Genomic DNA, 21,080 nt, shown 5'->3' with positions numbered 1-21,080 from the left:
TTCAAAATGTCCATTGCTTTCTTTTCTGCTGATTTTCCAAGGTATACCATTGTAGACGAATTTTTAAAGGGGTACAACAGCACACCCTGAGGCCTCCAGAAATAGGTCAAAGTTTGGGAATTTTGTTCATAGGTAAGTAGACACTAAATGAAAAAATTTAGCGATACACTTGGAAAGTTGGTCAATTTAAATTGAAGTTCTATCAGGTTTGCATATTTTGTACCACTGTTTATACGAACGAAAGAAGACTGATATTAACTTCAGTCACAATCACTGCAATTTCCCGACTAATTTACTTTCGAGAACTAAGGAAATTCTGGCAAAAGTAAGTAAACGTAACTCATTGTCGGGAAAGTACGAATGTACGTAGGTTCATCAATACGCGATCATTCCCAAATAATCGACCTCCGGAACACGAATTGCAGCACATTCTGGGAAGAGAAATCCCGAAGAAATTTGAGTTAACTCAGAAATCTCAATCGACCCTGGTGTATCGGAAGGCTCATTAACCGTTCTCCAATCGAGTCTTCATTCGATACTGATTGCTCCTTAACGACGCTCGTTGAAGTAATCATTTTCTAAAACGAGAAGAGATTCGGCGAACAACACCGTCCAATATCCAATTCCAAAGACAATTGACGATCGGAGATATCTAGTCAGACGTACTTCCAGTTTCTTATAATTTCTCCATTTCGTCGGTTACGCAAGCTCGAAACGGCGAAAGTTTGAACAAACCTCCGCTACCAATTATCCCTCGAGGATTTTTCTAATTTCTGGAAACGAAGAGTGGGTACCTATACGAGCTACCAGAGAACAGGCTGAATTAATAAGTCCACACCGTGGCTATTAATTTATTACACGCTTTCCAAAGCGGACCAGTTCACTCGTAATTGCATCGCCACAAGATCCGAGATAATGCCAGCCACGGTTTTATAAATAGCCGGGGATATTATTTTAAGTCGTTCACGGGATACAGAACAAGCCACGTGCAACACACAACGGACACGTTACAAAATAGTAGCAATTACGCCGTAGATGGCGCGATCGTATTTTCCCTCGTAAATCCTGGTCGCCTGGGTACCATCTAATGGCACAGTTCACCTACCAACAGTAGAACAGCTGCGAGAGAGCTCGAATCGATCGTGAGTGTTTATCGTGAAAATGATTTTGAATTTTGTACGGCTACAACTTTCTGGGTAGTTGCATGAAAACGAGACTGAAAGTGTATGCATGGGACGATGGACTCTGTGACAGGCTTAAAAGGGGTGATAAATCTTGAAGTTTGAGTCTTGGTAGATCTTCGGTCTTTGAAGTTTTGGTAGGTAATGAAAGTTTGGCGAGTATTCAATGTGTTTGATATTTTATGGCAATGCCTACTGCTTGGACAGAGGTATTGAGTACCCATTGAGCTTTTGAAGATTTAAGGATAGGTCATCGAGATCTATGAAAACTTGCAAGACTTTGATGATCTATCGAAGCTTTAAGGACTGAAGGCCCAATGCTTTGTCTTCTAGACTTTCAAGATCTATCAGAACTTTAAAGACTCAAGATCCAAGACTTATCATCAAAACTTTCAAGACTTCCAGGACCTACCAAGACTCGTCAAATTTTCAGTAACGAATTAGGTCCAAAGTGAAGCAAATTTTCACTCTACCGAAGAACTTCGAATCGCTTCGAAATTGAGGTTCAAACGCCCATTTCAATAAACCACGCGAGATCTACTCATAACATGCTTACACGCTTATACTCTTCTCCTACTATCGTTTCCATTTTCTTTATCCCTAACTAAATCCCTACCACGTGTCAACGAAACGCAACAGACGAGATTTCCTCGCAACGATTCTACTGTACACACCACGGTTTCACGATGTTCCACGGTGGACAAAAAAGAAAATCTGGAAACGCGCAGGACCGCGGCGAGTGATTCATAACCGGGAGACGAAAGTTCAGCCGGGCGGAGATAGAAGTTCAAGAAGACCCCACATTAAACCGGACCTGTCGGCACCGTCAGCAACAAATCACTGGCCGGCCGAATCCTTTTGATTCTTTTAACGCGCCAGACACGCACGATCAGCCAAAATGACTATCTGTGCCCTGTCGTTTGGCCATACGCGTGTCTGACAGCGTTTCTCAACCGGTAATGAGCCGCGCCAATCTAAACGGAACCTTTTTCTCCACCTCTGTCCACGATACAAGAAAACGTCCCCCGAGTGTACCAATAGATCCTTTTATAAGGACAAGCTTTTCTTTTTTCTTTTTCATTTTCTGCTACATTAACGTCTCGACTCCTCCCATATTTGTATATACTCTGTTTCATGCTGTTTTTAACACGATCTTCATGCTTTGACCGTGGTTACGTTCTTACCGGTCTCTCCTTTCTTTCAATAAGTCTTCGTGGTCGCGTTGGACTCTGTTTTTACGAGTCTCTTTATGTTAAGGTTTCAACAGTCACAGTCTTTAATTTCAAGGTTCCAACAAAGTTAAGTGCATGCTGAGAAAATAAAACATTCGAATTCTAAAAAGTAGCTAACGTGTGTCGACTGTATCGTAAACGCAGGATAATCCGTTATCCTAACGCCAATACTACAGAAACACCATTTGCCAGCGAGTGTATACATACGCCTGTAACAGCGAAAGGGTTAAAGAACGTCAAAGGAGAATGTTTCGTTACCGAAGAAACACGATCATTCAGAAATTCGTAGGACAGTTCCACGCGAGGTTCCCATTAGGCGAAGAAGACAGCAGATTAGAGCGTCTGTTGAGAGACGCTGGTCTGTTCTAACGTGAACTGAAAGGAGCGAGGAGCGGCGTGAATCGGCGAACAGGCTCGAAAACTCCGGCAGAAAGCGTCGCGAGTAGAAGAAAGGCGGAGAGCGTGACAGGAATGGCGGGTACGACGGGGAAAGGAAGCGAGACAGATGAACTGAAACGATGACGAATGGAAAATAGAGGAGCAGGCCACAGCCTAATCCAATTAGATCGGAATCCCGAGTTTAATCAACACACACCTCAGCACGGCTGACACGAGACTGTTCGAGTTGCTCTTGAACTGGGTTTGGTCCGATAATTGGCTGCCCCCGCGCGATCGTATCGACAAATCAAACACGAATCATCCTTTTCACGGTGACTCTGTTGCGAGATCTACCGTTAGTCGAGGCTTCGTTTCTCGATCGTCGAACGGATCGTCGTTCCGATTGATCTACTTCCAGATGCTGTGTACCGAATCATCCTGAACTATTGTACGGCGGGGAGTTGTGTAACATGGCGACAGAAATGGTTTTTGGCTTCGTCGTTCATGAAGTTGTCACGTGGAAACGTAGATCTCGTCGTCGATGACATTTTTGGTTGCTGAGGATTGACTTCGTTGGAACTGACAAGGGTGCCGAGTTCTTCACTCTTTTTTTAAATGGCCGATTCGAGTGGAGATCGACGGAATGAGAAATGATTCTGTTGCGTTGATAATAATTCAGAAATATAGATCTATGAGATTTAATTTAAAAAAGTATTCACGTCCCGTTTCGTCTACCCCATTGGATAACAAAGCTGAAAGTCACGTTTATACATGAAAGTTCCTATTTAGTATGAAAAAAATTCCCAAACTTAGACGTCTCAAGGTGACGTACTCTTCCAATAAAGCGAAACGATAGCAAAATCTTCCAAAAGAAATCCACTTACACCTTATTCCCAAACATCAACGATACATTTATCCTTCATACTCAATCCGCAATAATTATTCATTTCTCCCTTGAATATTCAACGTGAAAAAAAAAACAACCAAAAACTCGTTTAATCGCAAGCGAAATGATCCAACTCTTAACCACCCACGTTGCAATCGCGTTCTCCCTTAATAATTCAATAACAAGCGTTCGTCGACGATATCCACCGTATGAGTTATTGCCTTTTAATTCAGCCAAAAAATTCGCGAAACAGCAGTTATTAAGTCTGTAGAGAACGACTTCTCTCGTTAATATTCAATATCAAGTTTACTCAATTACAACGCGAATACCACCAACAGTTCGAATTAATTAGTCGTAGGGAAGATCGCCGCGTGTGTACGCCGGAATATGAGTCGATATTATGTAGGTGTTTGCAATTTAAAGTAGCCACGGGTTGTCTGAGCGCGCGCGAGCACACAGGAGGCTAGAGGTCTGGGGCCGTGTATAATTGGCCGATGCGTCGACTCGGTCCAGCTCTCGATTATGAAGTCAGATCGGGGGCAAAAGGTGGTTAAAGTTGATTTACTCGCTCCACGGCTTCGCTCTGACACGCTCCTTTGCATCATAATCGAGCCGACGAAACGGGGACGGGCTTATGCGTAACGTCGCTTCATCAACGAGGTTTAAAAGGCCCCACCAGCCTGTTTAAATTGAAAAGCAGCTGCTTTGATCGCAATCAAGATTTTAGGCAAATTTTTCTTTCTGCCACACAAATCGATTCGCATAACGAGGACATTTATTTCCTACGCCGTTAAAATGAAATTCTGCTGAAAAAATTTGACTCTAACTGGCCCCGTTCAATTTAAATTCCCGAGAAGGTAATTTCTGTTCGGTGATCTTTCATTTTGTTCGAGATCGAAAGAGTTACTATTGTTTACCACCATTTCTTTGAGAATATTTCACGATAAATTCTAGAGTGTTCTTCTATGAGATAAAACAGGGACAAATTAATGGAACGTAATTTGCTGCGAATGAAATACTAACTTCTTTCCTATTTAACATTTTTTTTTGAAGCAATGTGCTGCACAGAATCTTCAGTTAGCAAGACACTTTCCGTTATTTTCGCGGATCCGTTCACTGGTAGACGTTATATTTCATAGTCGAGCAGCTCGAATGAATTTTCCAATGGAAGCAACAAGTTATTCAGCCGGAAGTCTCGCGAGCGGGATCGTTTCTCAAACGAATTTAGCAATATATCTCGCCCTAAGTGCGTCGTAGACGGCCAGAGAAATTAGCAGTGCGATAGAAAGGCGCGATTAAAGGCAATGCTAAAACTTTCGCGGATATAATTCGACTCGTGTCAAGTAGGTTACATTTATCTACGTTCAATTAACCGTTTCTACAGTTCGCCTCGCAGCCACAGGTATTTAGAAAAAAGCAATTCACCGCATGGAAACAACCATGGGTCACGCTCTAAGGTAACCAAAGCCACGAGCTGCCTATTTGTACTGTGTTAAATAAACAACAGAATAATCTTGTTTTTCGATCATTTTCATCGACTACGAAGACACTCGTTTCATTGTTACAATTTTTTTTCTAATACTCGAATACGCAAGAAACGAGAGAAAGAAGAGGTATCTGTTTCACGCGTCAAACCTGGTGATTTCAACGCCCGCACAGAAACGATTTTTCTCGCCGTAGATATGGAGTTAAATCGAGACCTTCGAGCACGATCCTTCTGTCGAAATAATCGTCTCGTTCGAACGAGTTTCCCTTCGATTCACTGCTTCGATTGCTTGGCTTTATCCTCCTCACCTTTACGAGTCTAACTTATTTACGACACTATTTTCGGTGATTCAACGGTGTTACGCTCTAGTAAGCTGGGGGTAAATTTTGATCGACTTAACGGTCACATAATCACGAAAAATTGGGAAAAATTGAAGTCGCTGTATTATTTAAGAAACAATGGAATTTTGTGATTTAGAATTTTTAACATTTAACACTTCGTTTAAAAAATTGATTATGTCATTCGTTGGTCAGCAGAGCTTCGTCTGACGTTATTTTACGAGTAGAACGAGTGAAACATGATCACGAAAATGACTTCTGCGTAGTGTGTTCACATCATCGTGAAATATCGGTTGCAATGACTGCTGGGCGTGCATCTTCGGGTCAACGTGATGTTAATGACTTATGCAAGTTACGTTACTCGCGAGAAGAACAGGTTTGACGCATGGAATTCGAGATAAGCGCAACGTGCAAATAGAAATTTCGAATTCGTTTATAGAGGCAATAATTAACGAAACCTTTTAAAAATACTTCTCAGGACGTTTAAAAAAATTACCAACTATCTGACCTTGGTGAAGAGTTTTTACAGTAAATGTACATGTCGAAACGGAGACTCACCTGTAACAGAAAAAAAAATGGTTAGCGTTAGAAGTTGAAATAAACTGAGCGACAGGTTTTTATCGGGTAAAAGTTAGCCTAGGGAACGTGACATTACATTGTGCACAGGAAGCTGTGTGAAATGAAGGAGAAACTTCAGCTGTCCTTGGCATTTAGCCGAGCCATTGTGCCATCGGTAAATAAACTTCGATCTATACTGTTAGTTTTGTATAATACACGAAGTTCATCGTGCCTCTCTCACGCAACAATACCTTTTTTCAAAGAAATCTTGAAAATTCATTTCCAGCTATAAAATAAATTTCTAACTAATCACCGAATCTATTCCCAATCTTCGTCAATTTCACCTTCTTCAAAACCCACTTTTCACGTATCCTTCCAGCCAATTTCGAGGCCTGCGAGAACCTAACCTTCGGCGAATCTACGCTGAGAATCGCGAAATATACCCACGGGGTACTAAATATGGGCTTAAACGCTGTCCATCGGAAAGCCTGTTCTCTGGCACGAGGTCGAACAAAAGAGGTGGAGAGGTCGGTAAATCCGCGAGTGCACAGGCCGCGAATATACACACGCCATGGCGGTGTGCAGCTAATCGCCGATTAGAAATGGCGGCCGTCGAGAGGGGCCGAAAGAATGTCGTCGCGAACGAGAAGCAAACCAGATGGACAGACCGATAAAGATGTTTATTGGCGTGGCCGGTCGCGACCAATCGATGCAACACGCGTGCCACATAAATTCGTGCGACTCGCCGTGCAGCAAACGAGCGGAATCCGTTCGTTCGACCGTCACTACGGGGCTCCGTGTTTAACGGGGTTGGCTGCCTTTTAACAGGCTCCTCGGAACGCTGATTCACCGTGGAATATGTGGAAAGTGGATGACTGACTTAAAAGGGTGGCGTAAATAAAACGAGAATTTTCTGCCGCTTCGATGGAAAGTTTGCTTAGAGATATTCGGTTTGCTGAAACTTGTTTCAACAGTCGAGATTTTATTAGTTTTCAGGTGAATGTTTTGAAGAGTGAAAATGGAGGCTGGGGCAGAAACAACAGTGTTCTTTGAGGTTTCAGAGTGAAGACAATATGTTTCCAATAATGTGAAATAAAATAATCGTTGTTGATGTGGTATAGCTTCTTGAGCAGTATTTTGACTGATAAATTTGAAAAGGGAATACGGAGGTTGGGATGGACGAGTAAGATAAGCATTTTGAAGTAGTTAAATGTGTTTCTGGTGTTTTTTGAGGTTTCAGAGTAAAGACAGTGTTTTTGCATTAATACTTTAGCAATAATAATTTATTGCTTATTAGTAGAACGCAAGGAGAAGATCTGAAGCTAGTTCAAACGAATTTCAATCTGCAGAAGCAAGGTCTTATTATTCATAAGTAGGAAATACAGCCCACATGTATATTCTTAAAGACGAAACTAGTTCACAACCTGGTTCTCCATACATAAAAGAGGTACACTTTATCGCAGGTAACTCGTCCTCAATAGCTCTACAATTAATTTTCCTCGGTTTTATTTTAGAAAATTCCCCCGTGCAACATCTAACGACTTTCTATTCTTAATATTCTTCTACAGGATAAAATACGTCATTTGGACAGCTGTTAATTAAGTAATTTATAAACGAAAAATATAAAAATTGATTCGCTTGAAGGAAAAGCTAAAATATTCCCCGAAAGATTAACTTTCAAAATGGAATATTTCTCAATTGCACCGTGCCAAAAAGTGAAAGAAAAGAAGGAGCCACGAGAACCTTGCAACATACATGTAAACATGCACAAATGATACAACAGAACCATGTGTTACACCTGTACAATCAGAGCTCCTCGCCCTTTAAGGATAGCCTCGAGGAGATCTGAGAAGAAGGTGGAAACGCAGGCAGAAAGGTGGAAGAGGTCCGGTTCGTTCTCGGTCCAACATTGTAATTTATATCTCGTTGTGTCGGCGGAACGATAATTACCATTCAAAACCCGCCTTTCTGTTTCTTCGCGTGAAACACACGATTTGCTCGTTCCTCTGTTAGGTTCGCGGCCTAAATGTCGGAAACGCGTGGCGCAAACGTGACGAAAAATTCAATTATTTTCCAAAACAACATTCACGTTGTTGTTTTGTCGATAAAATTAATTACACCTCTCCTCTATCTTTAGCTTTATTCGTTAAGCTAAATAAAATAACAATTGTTACCTTTAGAACAAATAGAACTGAAATTGAAATTTTCATACACAAAGGTACGCATTTTACTCGAAAAATTCAAGGTTTCAACATCATATGTTCCTTTGGTTACCGTGAAATTTCCACATAAAACACGTAAGTTGTAGCAATATAACTCTGCGTACTAATAAAATCTCCAATTTCGACAGAACTGCACGAAACACTTAAAAATCGCAATCATACCATTAGTAGATTCGCCTAAAATTTCAACCTAAACCCTGAACCCCAAGAATCTCGCTTCTCAGAGCAGTGGTACAATCGCTTTCTCACGCGGCGCTTCTGAAGAACCGCGCAAGAAGAGAATTACCGGGGCGACAAAGAAAGCAACTCCAAATTGCCTTTCGAAGCGGTGGATCTTTTTGCGTAACAGCTCGTTAGAAGGACTGAGAAAATGGACCGGTGAACTGATTGAGTACAGCTCCTCCCGCTTGATCATCTCGCGATTCAAAACAGCGCCAGGTTGATCCGGTACCGTCTCTAATGAGGCCTGGTTCCGCGATCCTGGTCAACGAGATCATCGTTTGATTTCACCAGCCTGTTCGAACCACACAATCCCGTTTATTCCACCGCTCTGCCTGACCTATTCGCCGTAGAAACGCGTTCTAACACTTCTCACTTCGAATATCATTACCTGGAGGTCGAGCCTGGAGATCGATTTTCAAGCTTTCGTTCGAATCGAATTCGAAACAAACCACGTTCATTCGTGGGTAAATTCTGTTTTGTGTTCTCTAGCTTCAACCTGGGGATGTTGAACAGTGGAACGAGTGATTTTGGGTAAGTGCTCGATTATACAGGGTGTCTCAAGATGAAGACTCTCGATAGGTCGAAAATGTGTTTTATATTCTTTAACCCTTAATAGAGAGATTTTGGGTATCGTAAGATTTCGATTATATACGGGATGTCTCAAGATTTGTATGCATCGACAAGGACGTCACTTTTAATTATTCGTTCAGTAGTGAAAATCGTTAAAATCGAGAGATAGTTAAATGCATGCGTACTCGATAAATTTAAAAATTCAGTATTCTTGAAAATTAAGACCCGCTTACGAACAAATTTCCGCGTACATTTTCAACTTACTGTTGCGTGTTTCATAGTTGATTAAGTCTTTGCCGAGAAAATTGTTAACAAAACGACCTCAAGGACGTCGCGAAATGGTAATTGGTTTTTAGCGGGGAAAAAAGGGTGAACCTGACGCTTAGAACGACGGAAAGCAGGACCTTGGTACCAAGATGGCGGTTCAACGTCCACTGGAATAGACACGTCGGCGGAACCGATCGATTCGTCGTGAACGACGTGGTTTACGCGCGTGGTTCAGCTTTGCGGTGAAGTGAGATATCTTCGGGCGAAACGGGTTCCGGACAAGTGGAACGTTCCGTGGAATCGCTGCGGCTTTTGTGGAAATTCCTGCGAACGCGGGAAGCGACTTCAGAGGCTTCCATATTCGTGCATTCAGGTTTGCCGTAGATCACTTGGCTCTCGTTTCAATAGCTTGTAATATTCAATGAAAAATGGTGAAAGTTTGAAATGAATTAGCCTTTGTGACGAGTTAGTTTCTATTTAAAGTGGAAATCGCCTCTTTTCTTTACATATTGTAATTTCTCGCAAAATTAATCACTCGAGAGATCAGCTGAATGTTGAAAATTTCCGAGATTTTTCGTGTTAACTTGTCCAGTTACTGTCAGAGAATTAATAGTAGCTCGAATTCAAATTTGGGAAAAATGATCCTCCAAATTATCACTTAACAGTTTGAACCATTTTTACAATTTAAATGAAATCTTGGTAATAAAATTTCTGGCATCGACCACAAAATAAACGACAAGCACATAAAACACAGAATCATTACTGGAACCTGAATACACCTATCTTGGTAACCCATTAAGCAACGTCAAAATCCTATCTCCTCCGCTCGATTCTTAACACACGAGCCAATCGAACATTTTCACCGAGGCCCAGAAGTCAACGGCGATCCGTGGCGGTATGTAGGGTAGCAATGCCATTTTATCGGAGTGCAGCGTGTAGCAGAGGGAGCCATGGATAGCGGTACCGGCGATCCAGTCCAGCCAGCAACAGCACCAGCCTCGTAGGAGAGGCCGAAGGTCGCATCGGACATGAACACGCCCGGCTACGACCTACCTTGGTCGATTCCTCTCCAATGCAACACGTATCTCTTTTATCCTCGCTTATCTCTCTCCCTCCACCTTTCTAACCTGCACTCTTGTCCTCTTCATTCTCTCTCCCTGTCCACCTCTCTAACCTACAATGTTGTCTTCTTAATATTCTCTCCAAGGTACACTTTTGACTTTTCAATTCTCTCTATCTCTGCACTCTTGTCTTCTTAATTCTCTCTCTGCCTGTCTAATCTCCACTATTTCTCAACTTTCTCTCCTTCTCTATCTCTGCACTCTTGTCTTTTTAATTCTCTCTAGCTCTGCACTCTTTTCTTAACCTTCTCTCTTTCTCTACTCTGCACTCTTGTGTTTCTAATTCTCTCTTTACTCTGCACTCTTGTCTTTTTAATTCTCTCTAGCTCTGCACTCTTTTCTTAACCTTCTCTCTTTCTCTACTCTGCACTCTTGTGTTTCTAATTCTCTCTTTACTCTGCACTCTTGTCTTTTTAATTCTCTCTAGCTCTGCACTCTTTTCTTAACCTTCTCTCTTTCTCTACTCTGCACTCTTGTGTTTCTAATTCTCTCTTTACTCTGCACTCTTGTCTTTTTAATTCTCTCTAGCTCTGCACTCTTTTCTTAACCTTCTCTCTTTCTCTACTCTGCACTCTTGTGTTTCTAATTCTCTCTTTACTCTGCACCCTTGTCTTTGTAATTATCTTTCCCCCTCTCTAACCTGCACTCTGGTCTTTTCAATTCTCTTCCTCCCTCTCTAACCTGCACTCTTTTCTTAATTTTCTCGCCCTCTCTGTATCCTGTACTCTTGACCTTCTAATTCTCTTTCTCTCTCTTCACTCTCTGCACTCCTGTCTTTTTAATTCTCTCCCTCCTTCTCCAACCTGCAGCCTTTTCCCAACTTTCTCTCTCTTACTCCTACTCTGCACTCTTGTCTTTTTAATTATCTCTCTCTCTCCATCTTCCTCCTCTGTCTCTGCTCTTCTCCCTCGGTTCGTCGTCATGCAGGAGGTGAACAGTCCCGATTGCTAGATTCCATCGTTTCTTCTGCCGCGTCGTACGTACTACGTAGCGACTGGTAATTAAGTTAACTGTCTAACTCTGAAATCGGACTCAGGATGGTTCCGTTGGCGGACACGTGAGCTGTATTGGACGCGGATATACCGCAACGGTCGGGATCGTGAACAGGGTGTGTGCTACGCGGCTGATTGCACCAGCCACGGTAATTAGGTAGCGGACCGTGAAAACAGCAACACGCGGATCATCGTATCGATTGGATCATGCGGTTCCAGAGGAACTATCCAGAGAACACGGGACAGCTCGCGTGTTCGTTTCAGTTAGACGGATCGAGTTTTTGATGCTGCTTGATTGCTTTTACAATGTTTTCCGTCGTTTTGGCTGCAAGACATAAACGAATAGGATTTGTGAAGATTCGAAAGGAGTTCTGCAGGTTATTTCTTACAGATTTCAGAAGCTTTCCTTAGTTCTCTAAACGTTGGGGGAGAAATTTTTGTTCAACTTAAGAAACGGTTTTCATTCCTTCCTGAAAAATCATTTTTAATCATTGAGAGATCACTGATCGCTATTTCCAAAATACAGTAAAATCTCATCAAACCTAACTTAACTCTTCTATTCATATGTCACCAGGCACTTAACAGATCCAGAGTGCAGATAAGCTCCTATTATAATTACGAAGCGAATCCAACAGGTACCTCACACCACAAAGGAAATTAAATCACCCTATCCTTCTAAAGATCTCAAGCTTCGACTTCAGCACCAACAAACCCAAGTCAGCTCTCACGAGACAGAAGGCGGAGGCAGAATTATGTCAACGAGTCTCTCTACATATGGAAACTTCAATTTCGCTCGTTCAAGCATGGATCACAATGAAACGTGACCACTCCTTCGCGAGGCAAGCATAGAAACACATGTTCGATTGAAATTGCACAGACGGTGCAAGCGTTAATTATCAACGCCTTAATTAACGCTGCTAATTAAACAATCGAACAACAAAGCAGCGAGATATTCCAACGTGTGTGTGTGTGTGTGTGGCGGTTGGTCAGTGTGAATCGTAAATGACACCTTCGCGATACACGGAACGTCGCAATTATATTAAGCGGACCATAATTCATGAGGATGGTGCGCCACGAAGGGAACGAGAGTTAGAGAAATGGGCGGAGGAGGTGGTCCTCTCGTGTCTGTAATTATCCGCCATAGAAACGGAACGCTATTATGCTGGGTGTCAATGAACGTTTGTGTAATAGCTAGTATCGTTCCCCTAAGATGGCTCGTTATCCTTAATTTATGTTTCCTGGACTTGTCCCCTCCTGGGATATTTTATGAACACAGACTGCTCGTTTTCGGCACGGAAAGTTCTATTTTCGACGAAGTTCCGTGTGGGGGTAATGTACGAGGTAATAGGTCATGGTTCAGGAGGGTTTGAAGTGTTTGAATTATGTTCTATGACCTGTGGAGCCGAATGTTTTATCGTGATTAAGAGAGGTAGATGTAAATATAGGGAAAAAATGAATTAGGCGAGAATGGTAAACTTCACTTTGTTGCGTTCGATGTGAAACTTTGAATTTGATAAGTGGAACGGGAATTTCATCGACTTGAATGAAATTAACTGAAATGAACTGAATTGCATTGTGCAAGTGAATCATAGAATTCTCTTCACTTCTGTTTTCCTTCATTTAGCAAAAATTTTGCTTCTAACAGATATTTAACCCTTTAACTGCGACACAATTTAACCCTCTATGGGCCCGTGTAACTTTCAAGCTTTCGAACTTTCTTTCACAAAATGGTATACACGTCTTGTTGTACAATGTCTCCTTATTAACCAGTAACTTTCCTGATAATCGTTGTTACTTCAAAGTTACAATATGTATTCGTTACGATAAAATTGTCGAAACTGCTGAATTCACTGTTACTCTGTATTTATATTTGCTAATTTTACGTTACATCAATTCTTTTACAGTCAAGAAAAATATCCGGCCCATAGAGGGTTGACAGAGAATTATCCAAAATTCACTGTGCTTCTAAATCTTGATAAAAATGTGAGCATTCTATTTAAAAAATTTAAGGCCACAAATTAAAAAGTTTCTTTCGATACTGTGCAATTTCTATCTAAAACACTTTTCTGCAGAATACCTACATGCTTCAGAAGTTACTCGAGGTGACAAATTATAAGACTCGCTATAATCAATTAATATCACAATTATTCCACTCGATAATCCAATTCTCAGCAAGATACTTAGGACACCAGAGACCACCTACACCAACCGATCCTAAATCAACGATATTTTCCATCGGCAACTGGAACGTACTCTCGCGTAAAAACACCGAGTGAACGCGAACTTTCATCCTCTTATCTGGCTCGTTCCTTAGGAAGAGAGAAGCGGAAAGAGCAAAAGAAGGCGTGAAAGTTGCCCGATTGTTTCGCACGTGGTAAAAGGTCCCGTTAAGACCCTCTACGCGATTATTCCTCGATAACAGGAATTCGACGTGCTTATCGTACGAGATGGACCTCGGGGTAGATAGAGGAAGAAACACAGAGCAACAGAGGAGAGGGGGAATAATATCTTCCTCTTTTTTACGGTGTTCAGACGGGCGTATCGCCTTCCATTACAGTTATCGAAGTCCTTTACTGCCTGTGGTATTCACTTTGGTCCTCGGTTAGACGTTTCGAAATCATTGCCTTTCTCCGACTCGCGTTTTACGAGCCACCAGCATCTCCACCCACGTGATGATACCATCGAAACGATATCTAGGGTTGACAGTGATTCCTTCGAGAGCGGCTTATAAATACGATTCAGGGAAACAGTCTTACTCAAGGAATTTCTGGCGGGAGTAACGATGGAACTCTGAAACTGTAGTTTCGTGATTTTATTCATTATTGTGTCTAACGAAAGTTGCTCAGATGTAAGTTTAGTAATTTATTGCGGCGGAATGGAGAGCAGTCGAAATATCATACAATGTTTGTATGACAAAAGAATATGTACAGTGTTTACTTAAAATTTAAAAAACACTGTCAGTATGTAAATGAAATATTTCACTAATTTCTCAGTTAAATAATTTTTCTTTGAATTTTAAAAAATTTTCAAATATTGTAGTTATTTAAAGTTACTCAGCTTATGCTGTCCTTTTCGCTGTTTTCTATTCCACTGCAATAAATTATTGACACGTTCACTGTCCTTTAAATCACACGAGAACAGATTGAGCTCGTTTTTTGAACTTTTGCTTCATATAGAAAAAAGTCGACTAATAATTAAAATTAAAAGTGTATCCTAAACGAGGTGAGAACATTTGCCATTTTTGAACGACTGTGTTTAGTCAACCTTATACTCAACTATTAAGCTCCATGTCCAGGAACTATTGTTACATACTGTAACTGGAAACGTACTTGTTGAACAGAATTACTAAGTATCATATAGAATTTCATAATTGAATATTTCAAGTATGATAATTTCGTTTCTCCATGTAAGCCAGTTCCAGCTAGATCGATGAAAATAAAAGAAAGTTTTAATAGTACATAATTGAGCGTTACTTAAAATGCCACGTAGGCAATGGAAAAAAACGAAGAAAGTTGCAACAAATTACTGCTTAGAGGACGAAGAGTAATCTCTAGCCACTAGACGGCTACTGACCTTTAAACACTGAAAGCTGAAGATCGTTCGAAGATCACCAGCGATCGAAGATCACTTAAGAAGAAGCAAGGAACTGGAAGGCTATCATCATTCTAGGCCTAGCTGTTGCTTGAACAAGGAAATACAATGTCTAACATACTTTCAAATTCCTGAAGTTCAAAACACTTATAATCGTAGGATATTGATGAGGGTAATAGACCTTCTCTGTAGCAAAACTTGCTCTTCCTAATGTACCTTTTTAAAAGGTCTTTCATTATAATATCTACGATATCGGTAATGTAAGGATATAATAGAATTTCGTGCGAGTGTTCAAGTCTGGAACGGAGGAGTTACTTGAATGGAGGATGCTTGAGTTGGAGCGATAGAGGTACGAAGGAAGAGTGTTTGCGATTGAGACCTTGAGAATATCGTGTGAACGAAGGATGCTTTTAGGCATTCAAAGGATTTCGGCGGGTATGGTTGAATGTTTTCGGGGAATGTCTGCTTTTAATGAGAGGAAAATAGGAATAGAGAGAGAAAATGAGTGAATGTGAGTGAGAGAGAAAATGAGAGATGAGAGAGAGAAAGAATGAGAGAAAATGAGAGAGAGATAAAGAGTGAGAGATAAAGAGTGAGAGTGAAAGAGAAAGAGAGTGAGAGAGTGAGAGAAAATGAGTGACTGTGAATGAGTGAGTGAGAGAGAGAGAGAGAGAGAGAAAATCAGTGAATGTGAGTGAGAGAGAGAGAGAGAGAGAGAAAGAGTGAGAGAAAATGAGAGAGAGAGAGAGGAAGAGTGAGAGAAAATGAAAGAGAGAGAGAAAGAGTGGGAGAAAATGAGAGAGAGAGAGTGAGAGAAAATCAGAGAGAGAGAGAGTGAGTGAAAATCAGAGAGAGAGAGAAAGAGTGAGAGAAACTGAGAGAGAGAGATAAAGAGCGAGAGAGAAAGAGCGAGAGATAAAGAGTGAGAGAAAAAGAGAGTGAGAGAATAAGAGAAAATGAGTGACTGTGAATGAGTGAGAGAAAATTAGTGAAAATGAGTTGAAAATGAGTGAATGTGAGTTAGTGAGAGGGAGAGAAAATTAGTGAAAATGAGTGAATATGAGTTAGAGGGTGTGAGAGAGAAAGAGAGAAGGAATGAACTTTTTTTTTGAGAGAAAAAGAGAAGGAATGAATGAATGTGAGACTGATAGGTGCGTGCGTCAGGTCACTGTAGAAATCCTTATCAGAATTCTTTCAAAACTCTCTCATTCACCGACTAACCTAGTTTCAAATCCTTTAACAAGGTAACACCTTCAAATTATCACGTTTCCCTGTAAGGGCGCAACTGCTCCCAGGCAAGGACCAAACAACCCCACAACAAAATTTGAAAAATTCTCCAGGTCAGAGTGGTAAGTCAGAGTAGCAAACAGAGTAGCGACAGTGTGTCTCAAATTTACCCTCACTAAACTTCCGAAAGATGTTCCTCTCGACGAACCATGTACCTACTCTTCTCATCCTCTCACCTCGTCCGACTCCGTGGAATCACAGTTGAAAGACACGGATTAAGAGACGACAAAGCTGAGTAGAAAAAAGGGTCGGAATGTTACGCAAGACGTTAAGTACGTCGGTCTTGCCGGATTCAAAGGTTCGACGTGTTCAAGTGAAGGAAGAGTCACGTAAAAGGCAGAAGTGACCTGACCCGACCTCCAGAAAGGCGGTACACCTTCGCCAAAACCAATCAAGCACGGTTTGGAATGCCGTTTTGCTCTCCGGGGTCTTCGACTTCCATTTGCGGAATGAACTCAAGAAGAACCTTCCAACGCTTCTTCTTCTTCCTTCACGACTCGGTTGTACCAGCACTTGTTCATGCCAACCTCGATCTTCCTTCGCCACCAGTATACATACGCGCTACGCCTGTGTTCACACTCTATTTTCTGCCCGCGTGGGGGCAATTTAGCCTTAATTGAGATTCTACCGAACCGCGTCCTTGATGAGTTCATCTAGATCCCCTAATGCATCATCGTGTCGCTCGTATTCCGCCGTTGAATAATATTTTCTGGCTTATGCGCGACGATTAGGGAACTTAGGGGTGGTTTCGGAAAGAGTTCCGAGTCCTTTGGACGATTTTGGAAAAGTTACAATTTATTTGTTTCGTTTTTTTTTTTTTAAATTCATGATCAGTCTTGCAGTTTGCATAATTAAATGATAATTTTGAAATTTTGCAAGCTACAGGGGGGAGTTCCCTTAACGCCGGACGGCACCTAATATCGAAATTATATCTGCAATAATTGAAACCGAGCCGTTATTCTGCGTATCTCCTAGAGGAGGCAAAAGGAATAGAAATAAGGTTTCTACGTGTTTCAGTCGTGTGTGCACAGGTAGAGATTTATTTAAGGAAAACCTTAAGTGCCCGGCGCTAGGGGAACTCCCCCTAAATAGCAAAGAGAGATATCTACAATTCTTCAATTTTAGTATAACACAGGCAATAAATTTGTGTTTTTGGTAAATGGTTGATGCAAACGATTAAAATTCTGAAATTTGTGAATTGGTAAAAGTTGAACGTCCTTGATTGGTAAAAAGCGTATCGTGATGGAAGTTCCAGACTGGATTATGCGAACTAAGTGGGAGATATGATGTAATCGAAATTTTTCGAAAGACGTTCCAGCACCGTGGGAGGTCCTGATAAATATGCGTGGAATTCGCGTTCTTTTTAAAATGGCACGTGAAGACTACCAGGAATAACACTATAACCAGTCCAATCGAATTATGCTTTCATGTATGATAATAAAATCGACAAATTTAACCACTCCACTTGGAACGTTCGACAATTCTCATTAAAGAATTAATTAACTAACTTCAGTAAAGTAACTGGAAATAAATAACAACAGACACGAATGGATTTTTAATTGGGAAATTATAAAATGACCTATTCTACTTCCAGATTTTCAACAATGAACAATTTCAATGAAAATAAAAAAAGATACAAGAAACTAAAGGGAAACCTAACGTCGCAGGATTAAAATCTGAAACAACTCATCAATTCCCCAAGGAAAAGCCTGATACGAGATTTACAAAGACTTCAGAGAATTCTCTGAAACGACCCAACAATTTCCCAACTTTCCTCCACCTTGCAACTTAACACAATTAACAAACAAGCAAACACACTTAACACTTTCTCCACGGCAACCGATCACGTTTCTCACATACCGAAAGTTTCTCCAGGAATTTCGATCGACGATTCCGATGGAGATGCACCGGTGCAAAAACAGGGGGGACAGTGGAAACACGAGATGCGACGAAACAATTTCACGAAGACAACTTCTGGCCCGTCTGCCTCGCTTTTTCGAGAAACACGCGGCTCGAAGGGGGAGGGCAATTAAATAATTGGCTCATTAAGGCGGCGGCTCGTTTCACGATCGGCCCGATGCGCTTTCGAGAGAAACGCCATCGCGGGGAAACGATTCCGGCGACGAGAAGATAACGAGAACGCGAACAGACCACGACGACGAGTGCTGTATCTCGCGGAGTCAATTAGTCAGAGGACGATAAATCGGTCCGTGGATCCGATCAATTCGCCGAATTCGTGGCCAAGGGATAAATACCTGGCTGTTCTCTTAAAGAGGAAACGTTTGCGGCTGTGACGAGATAATCGTAGAAATTTTTGCGAGATTGTTGCGTTTCAGATGAATCGATTGATGCAGAATTTCAAACGAGGGCAAATTTTTATGTACTTTGTCTGAAGGTTAATTAACTTTGATAAAACGAGTGGAAGTCGTATAATATAACGACCTAGATCTAGTAATATTATTTTATTACTTATATCCATAGAGGATACTGATAGAGTTTGATCGGAAAAAACTGAGACACCGTTCAACATAAATACTGCTATTAACCAGTAACCAACTATTTTATAATCTAAAGTGTAATTTTCTATGGCTGCTATTTATTAGATCAGTATCTTCATTGAAAAATTAGTAAACATAATAATTTGTCAGTATTTCAAATAATACAAAATGCAATTTAATACCGCCAATTAACTAAAATATTCATTTTTACAGACTAATTATTTAAAAAAATAATGACCAAATAAATAGAAGCGATTTTCCATATAAACCTCCTATAAGACAGAGAAAAATTAAATCGTACATCAGTGCACGTTTGTCTGGCAAAAAAATTACAGTAAAAGAAGGGTTGAGCTGTAGCCACCAAAAAGCAGCGTCTCACCCAACAATCGGTGGTCATTTGCATGTTTACTTCATAGCTGACGTGCTACGTGTGTTCCAGGAACTAGCGTGCACGCGATGAACGGTGGTTACATTATCGTGAATTAGTCGGTGACCGTTAATTAATCGATTCCTCGAATAATGGAAGTCGCGATACGTGGCAGCTGGCAAACGACCACGCCTCGAACCGTTGTCCGCGATAAAGGGAGGACACAACGCCGGCTCTTTCAGTCATTACGCCGTGAACCCGTGATAATGATCGGTTGATTAAGTCGGCCTGACCCCCAGGTTGGCCCGAGACGTCGGCTGAATCGCCATACGTGCTCGATGAAACGGTGAACTCTCCTGGCATTGAGCGGTTTATTATGAATCACCGGGGCTCCCTCTCAGCCGACTATAACCGGCTCGACTATGTAGCGATGCGCGCCAGAATTGTTTCCAGTCACTTTAAACGATACGATCACCAGGGATTCCCGTGGAATGCATCAAGCAAATAAGCTCTTCTGGACTTTGAAAATTAACCGGTACAGTGCTTTGCAATCTTTAATACCGTGAAAACCGAAGAAAAAATTTCGAGGCCCAACCGGGAATCGAACCCGCGACCTCCCGAATGGCAAGCTGAGACTTTGCCCATTACGCCAATAACGCCCTCTCTATTTTTCTTCGTCGGTTCCCTATCTGAGTATAGCCCCCGATTCTACAATATTGCAATAAACTTTCCAACCATTGCTGGAACGTTTCAACATTTTTAAGAAATTAATAATTGATCATTTTTATTAAATTAAGACGGAAGTGCGCAAAGGGCAAAAATTAAGGGTAAAAGTGTGCCAAAGGCACAGCGCGGGCAAATTTTGCAAGAGCAGTGAAACGGTTAAAAAGAACACTTCACTAACGAAAGTATTAAGCAACAACGTGAAACTCACATAATCCCTTTGATCCATTATTTTCGAACAAAAGCTAAGCACCGACAGTACTACAGTTTCGTTTCACGAGTTAAGAGGCTGGTTACACGTTTCCCTATTTACGGTGATCGCGAGGTCGGTCCACGTTGTAAATCGGTCTGTTTATGGCAGCACGTGGTCGTCGATAGAGAAACGCGGTGGTTACGCATACACACACACGGACATTTATGGACAGGAAGGGCCGAAAAACAGCGGGTTTCGACGTCGGCGGCGCACTCCGACCCCCGGAGGGCATGATTTATGACGAGGCTGGCTAATTACCATGAGGCTGGCCCGGATACACAAGCAGATATCACAGATATTGATTCAATTATCGAGATTAATGGCCGCGGGACTGTGACGACGGTGTAGAACCGGTGATTTATCACAGAGGGAACGCGAGGAGGAACCACTGCCGCGCCGCCGACGTCGTCCTCCTCGTCGCTTGGCCAAGAGATCACCATTACCGCCGGCATAAGCATCGCTATCGGCATCGCCATCATCCTACCACGATGGAGGAACACCGCCAGGGATACACGAGAGGGAATCCTGGACCTGGCTAAACGTGTCAACGGCCGAGGGCCTGATTTACTTTCGTTCCCTAAGTCGTGACTAATCTTTGCCATCAGAGCATCGCCGTGAGACTCACGATCATCGGAAAGCTGATCCGGATCATGGGGCTTTTCGGAGACCGGATCACTTTTTCGCTGCAGTAAGATGGAAACAATGGTAATAGTGCTCTTTGTTGTTTCTTCAGTGGGTTCTTGAGTTACTTTGGTCGCACGGGAGAATTTGTGCTTCGATACTGTGTGCTCGAAGGGTTCGGTGTTTGGACTTTTTGACTGCATTTGACTATTCTTTGCGACTTTTTGGCTGCATTTGAATATTCTATATGACTTTTTGGCTGCACTGAGACGGGAACGATAGTAACG

General features: G+C 41.7%; 1 protein-coding gene across 1 annotated transcript in view; it reads right to left on the bottom strand.

Moving 5' to 3' along the window:
- The window catches only part of LOC108573710 (neurogenic locus Notch protein), a 57,956-nt gene extending 36,960 nt beyond the window's left edge, over window positions 1-20,996 (bottom strand). The window contains exon 1 of the mRNA XM_017936182.1: window positions 20,741-20,996. Coding sequence (XP_017791671.1) covers window positions 20,741-20,996 — 256 coding nt within the window. The remainder of the gene's footprint in view (window positions 1-20,740) is intronic.
- Window positions 20,997-21,080: the final 84 nt, after the last annotated feature.

This window comes from Habropoda laboriosa, unplaced genomic scaffold, assembly GCF_001263275.1.
Source record: "Habropoda laboriosa isolate 0110345459 unplaced genomic scaffold, ASM126327v1 scaffold126, whole genome shotgun sequence".
In the NCBI taxonomy this organism is placed as follows: Eukaryota; Metazoa; Arthropoda; class Insecta; order Hymenoptera; family Apidae; genus Habropoda; species Habropoda laboriosa.
Note: the sequence above shows the minus strand (reverse complement) of the source record. Positions and strands in the feature narration are given on the sequence as shown.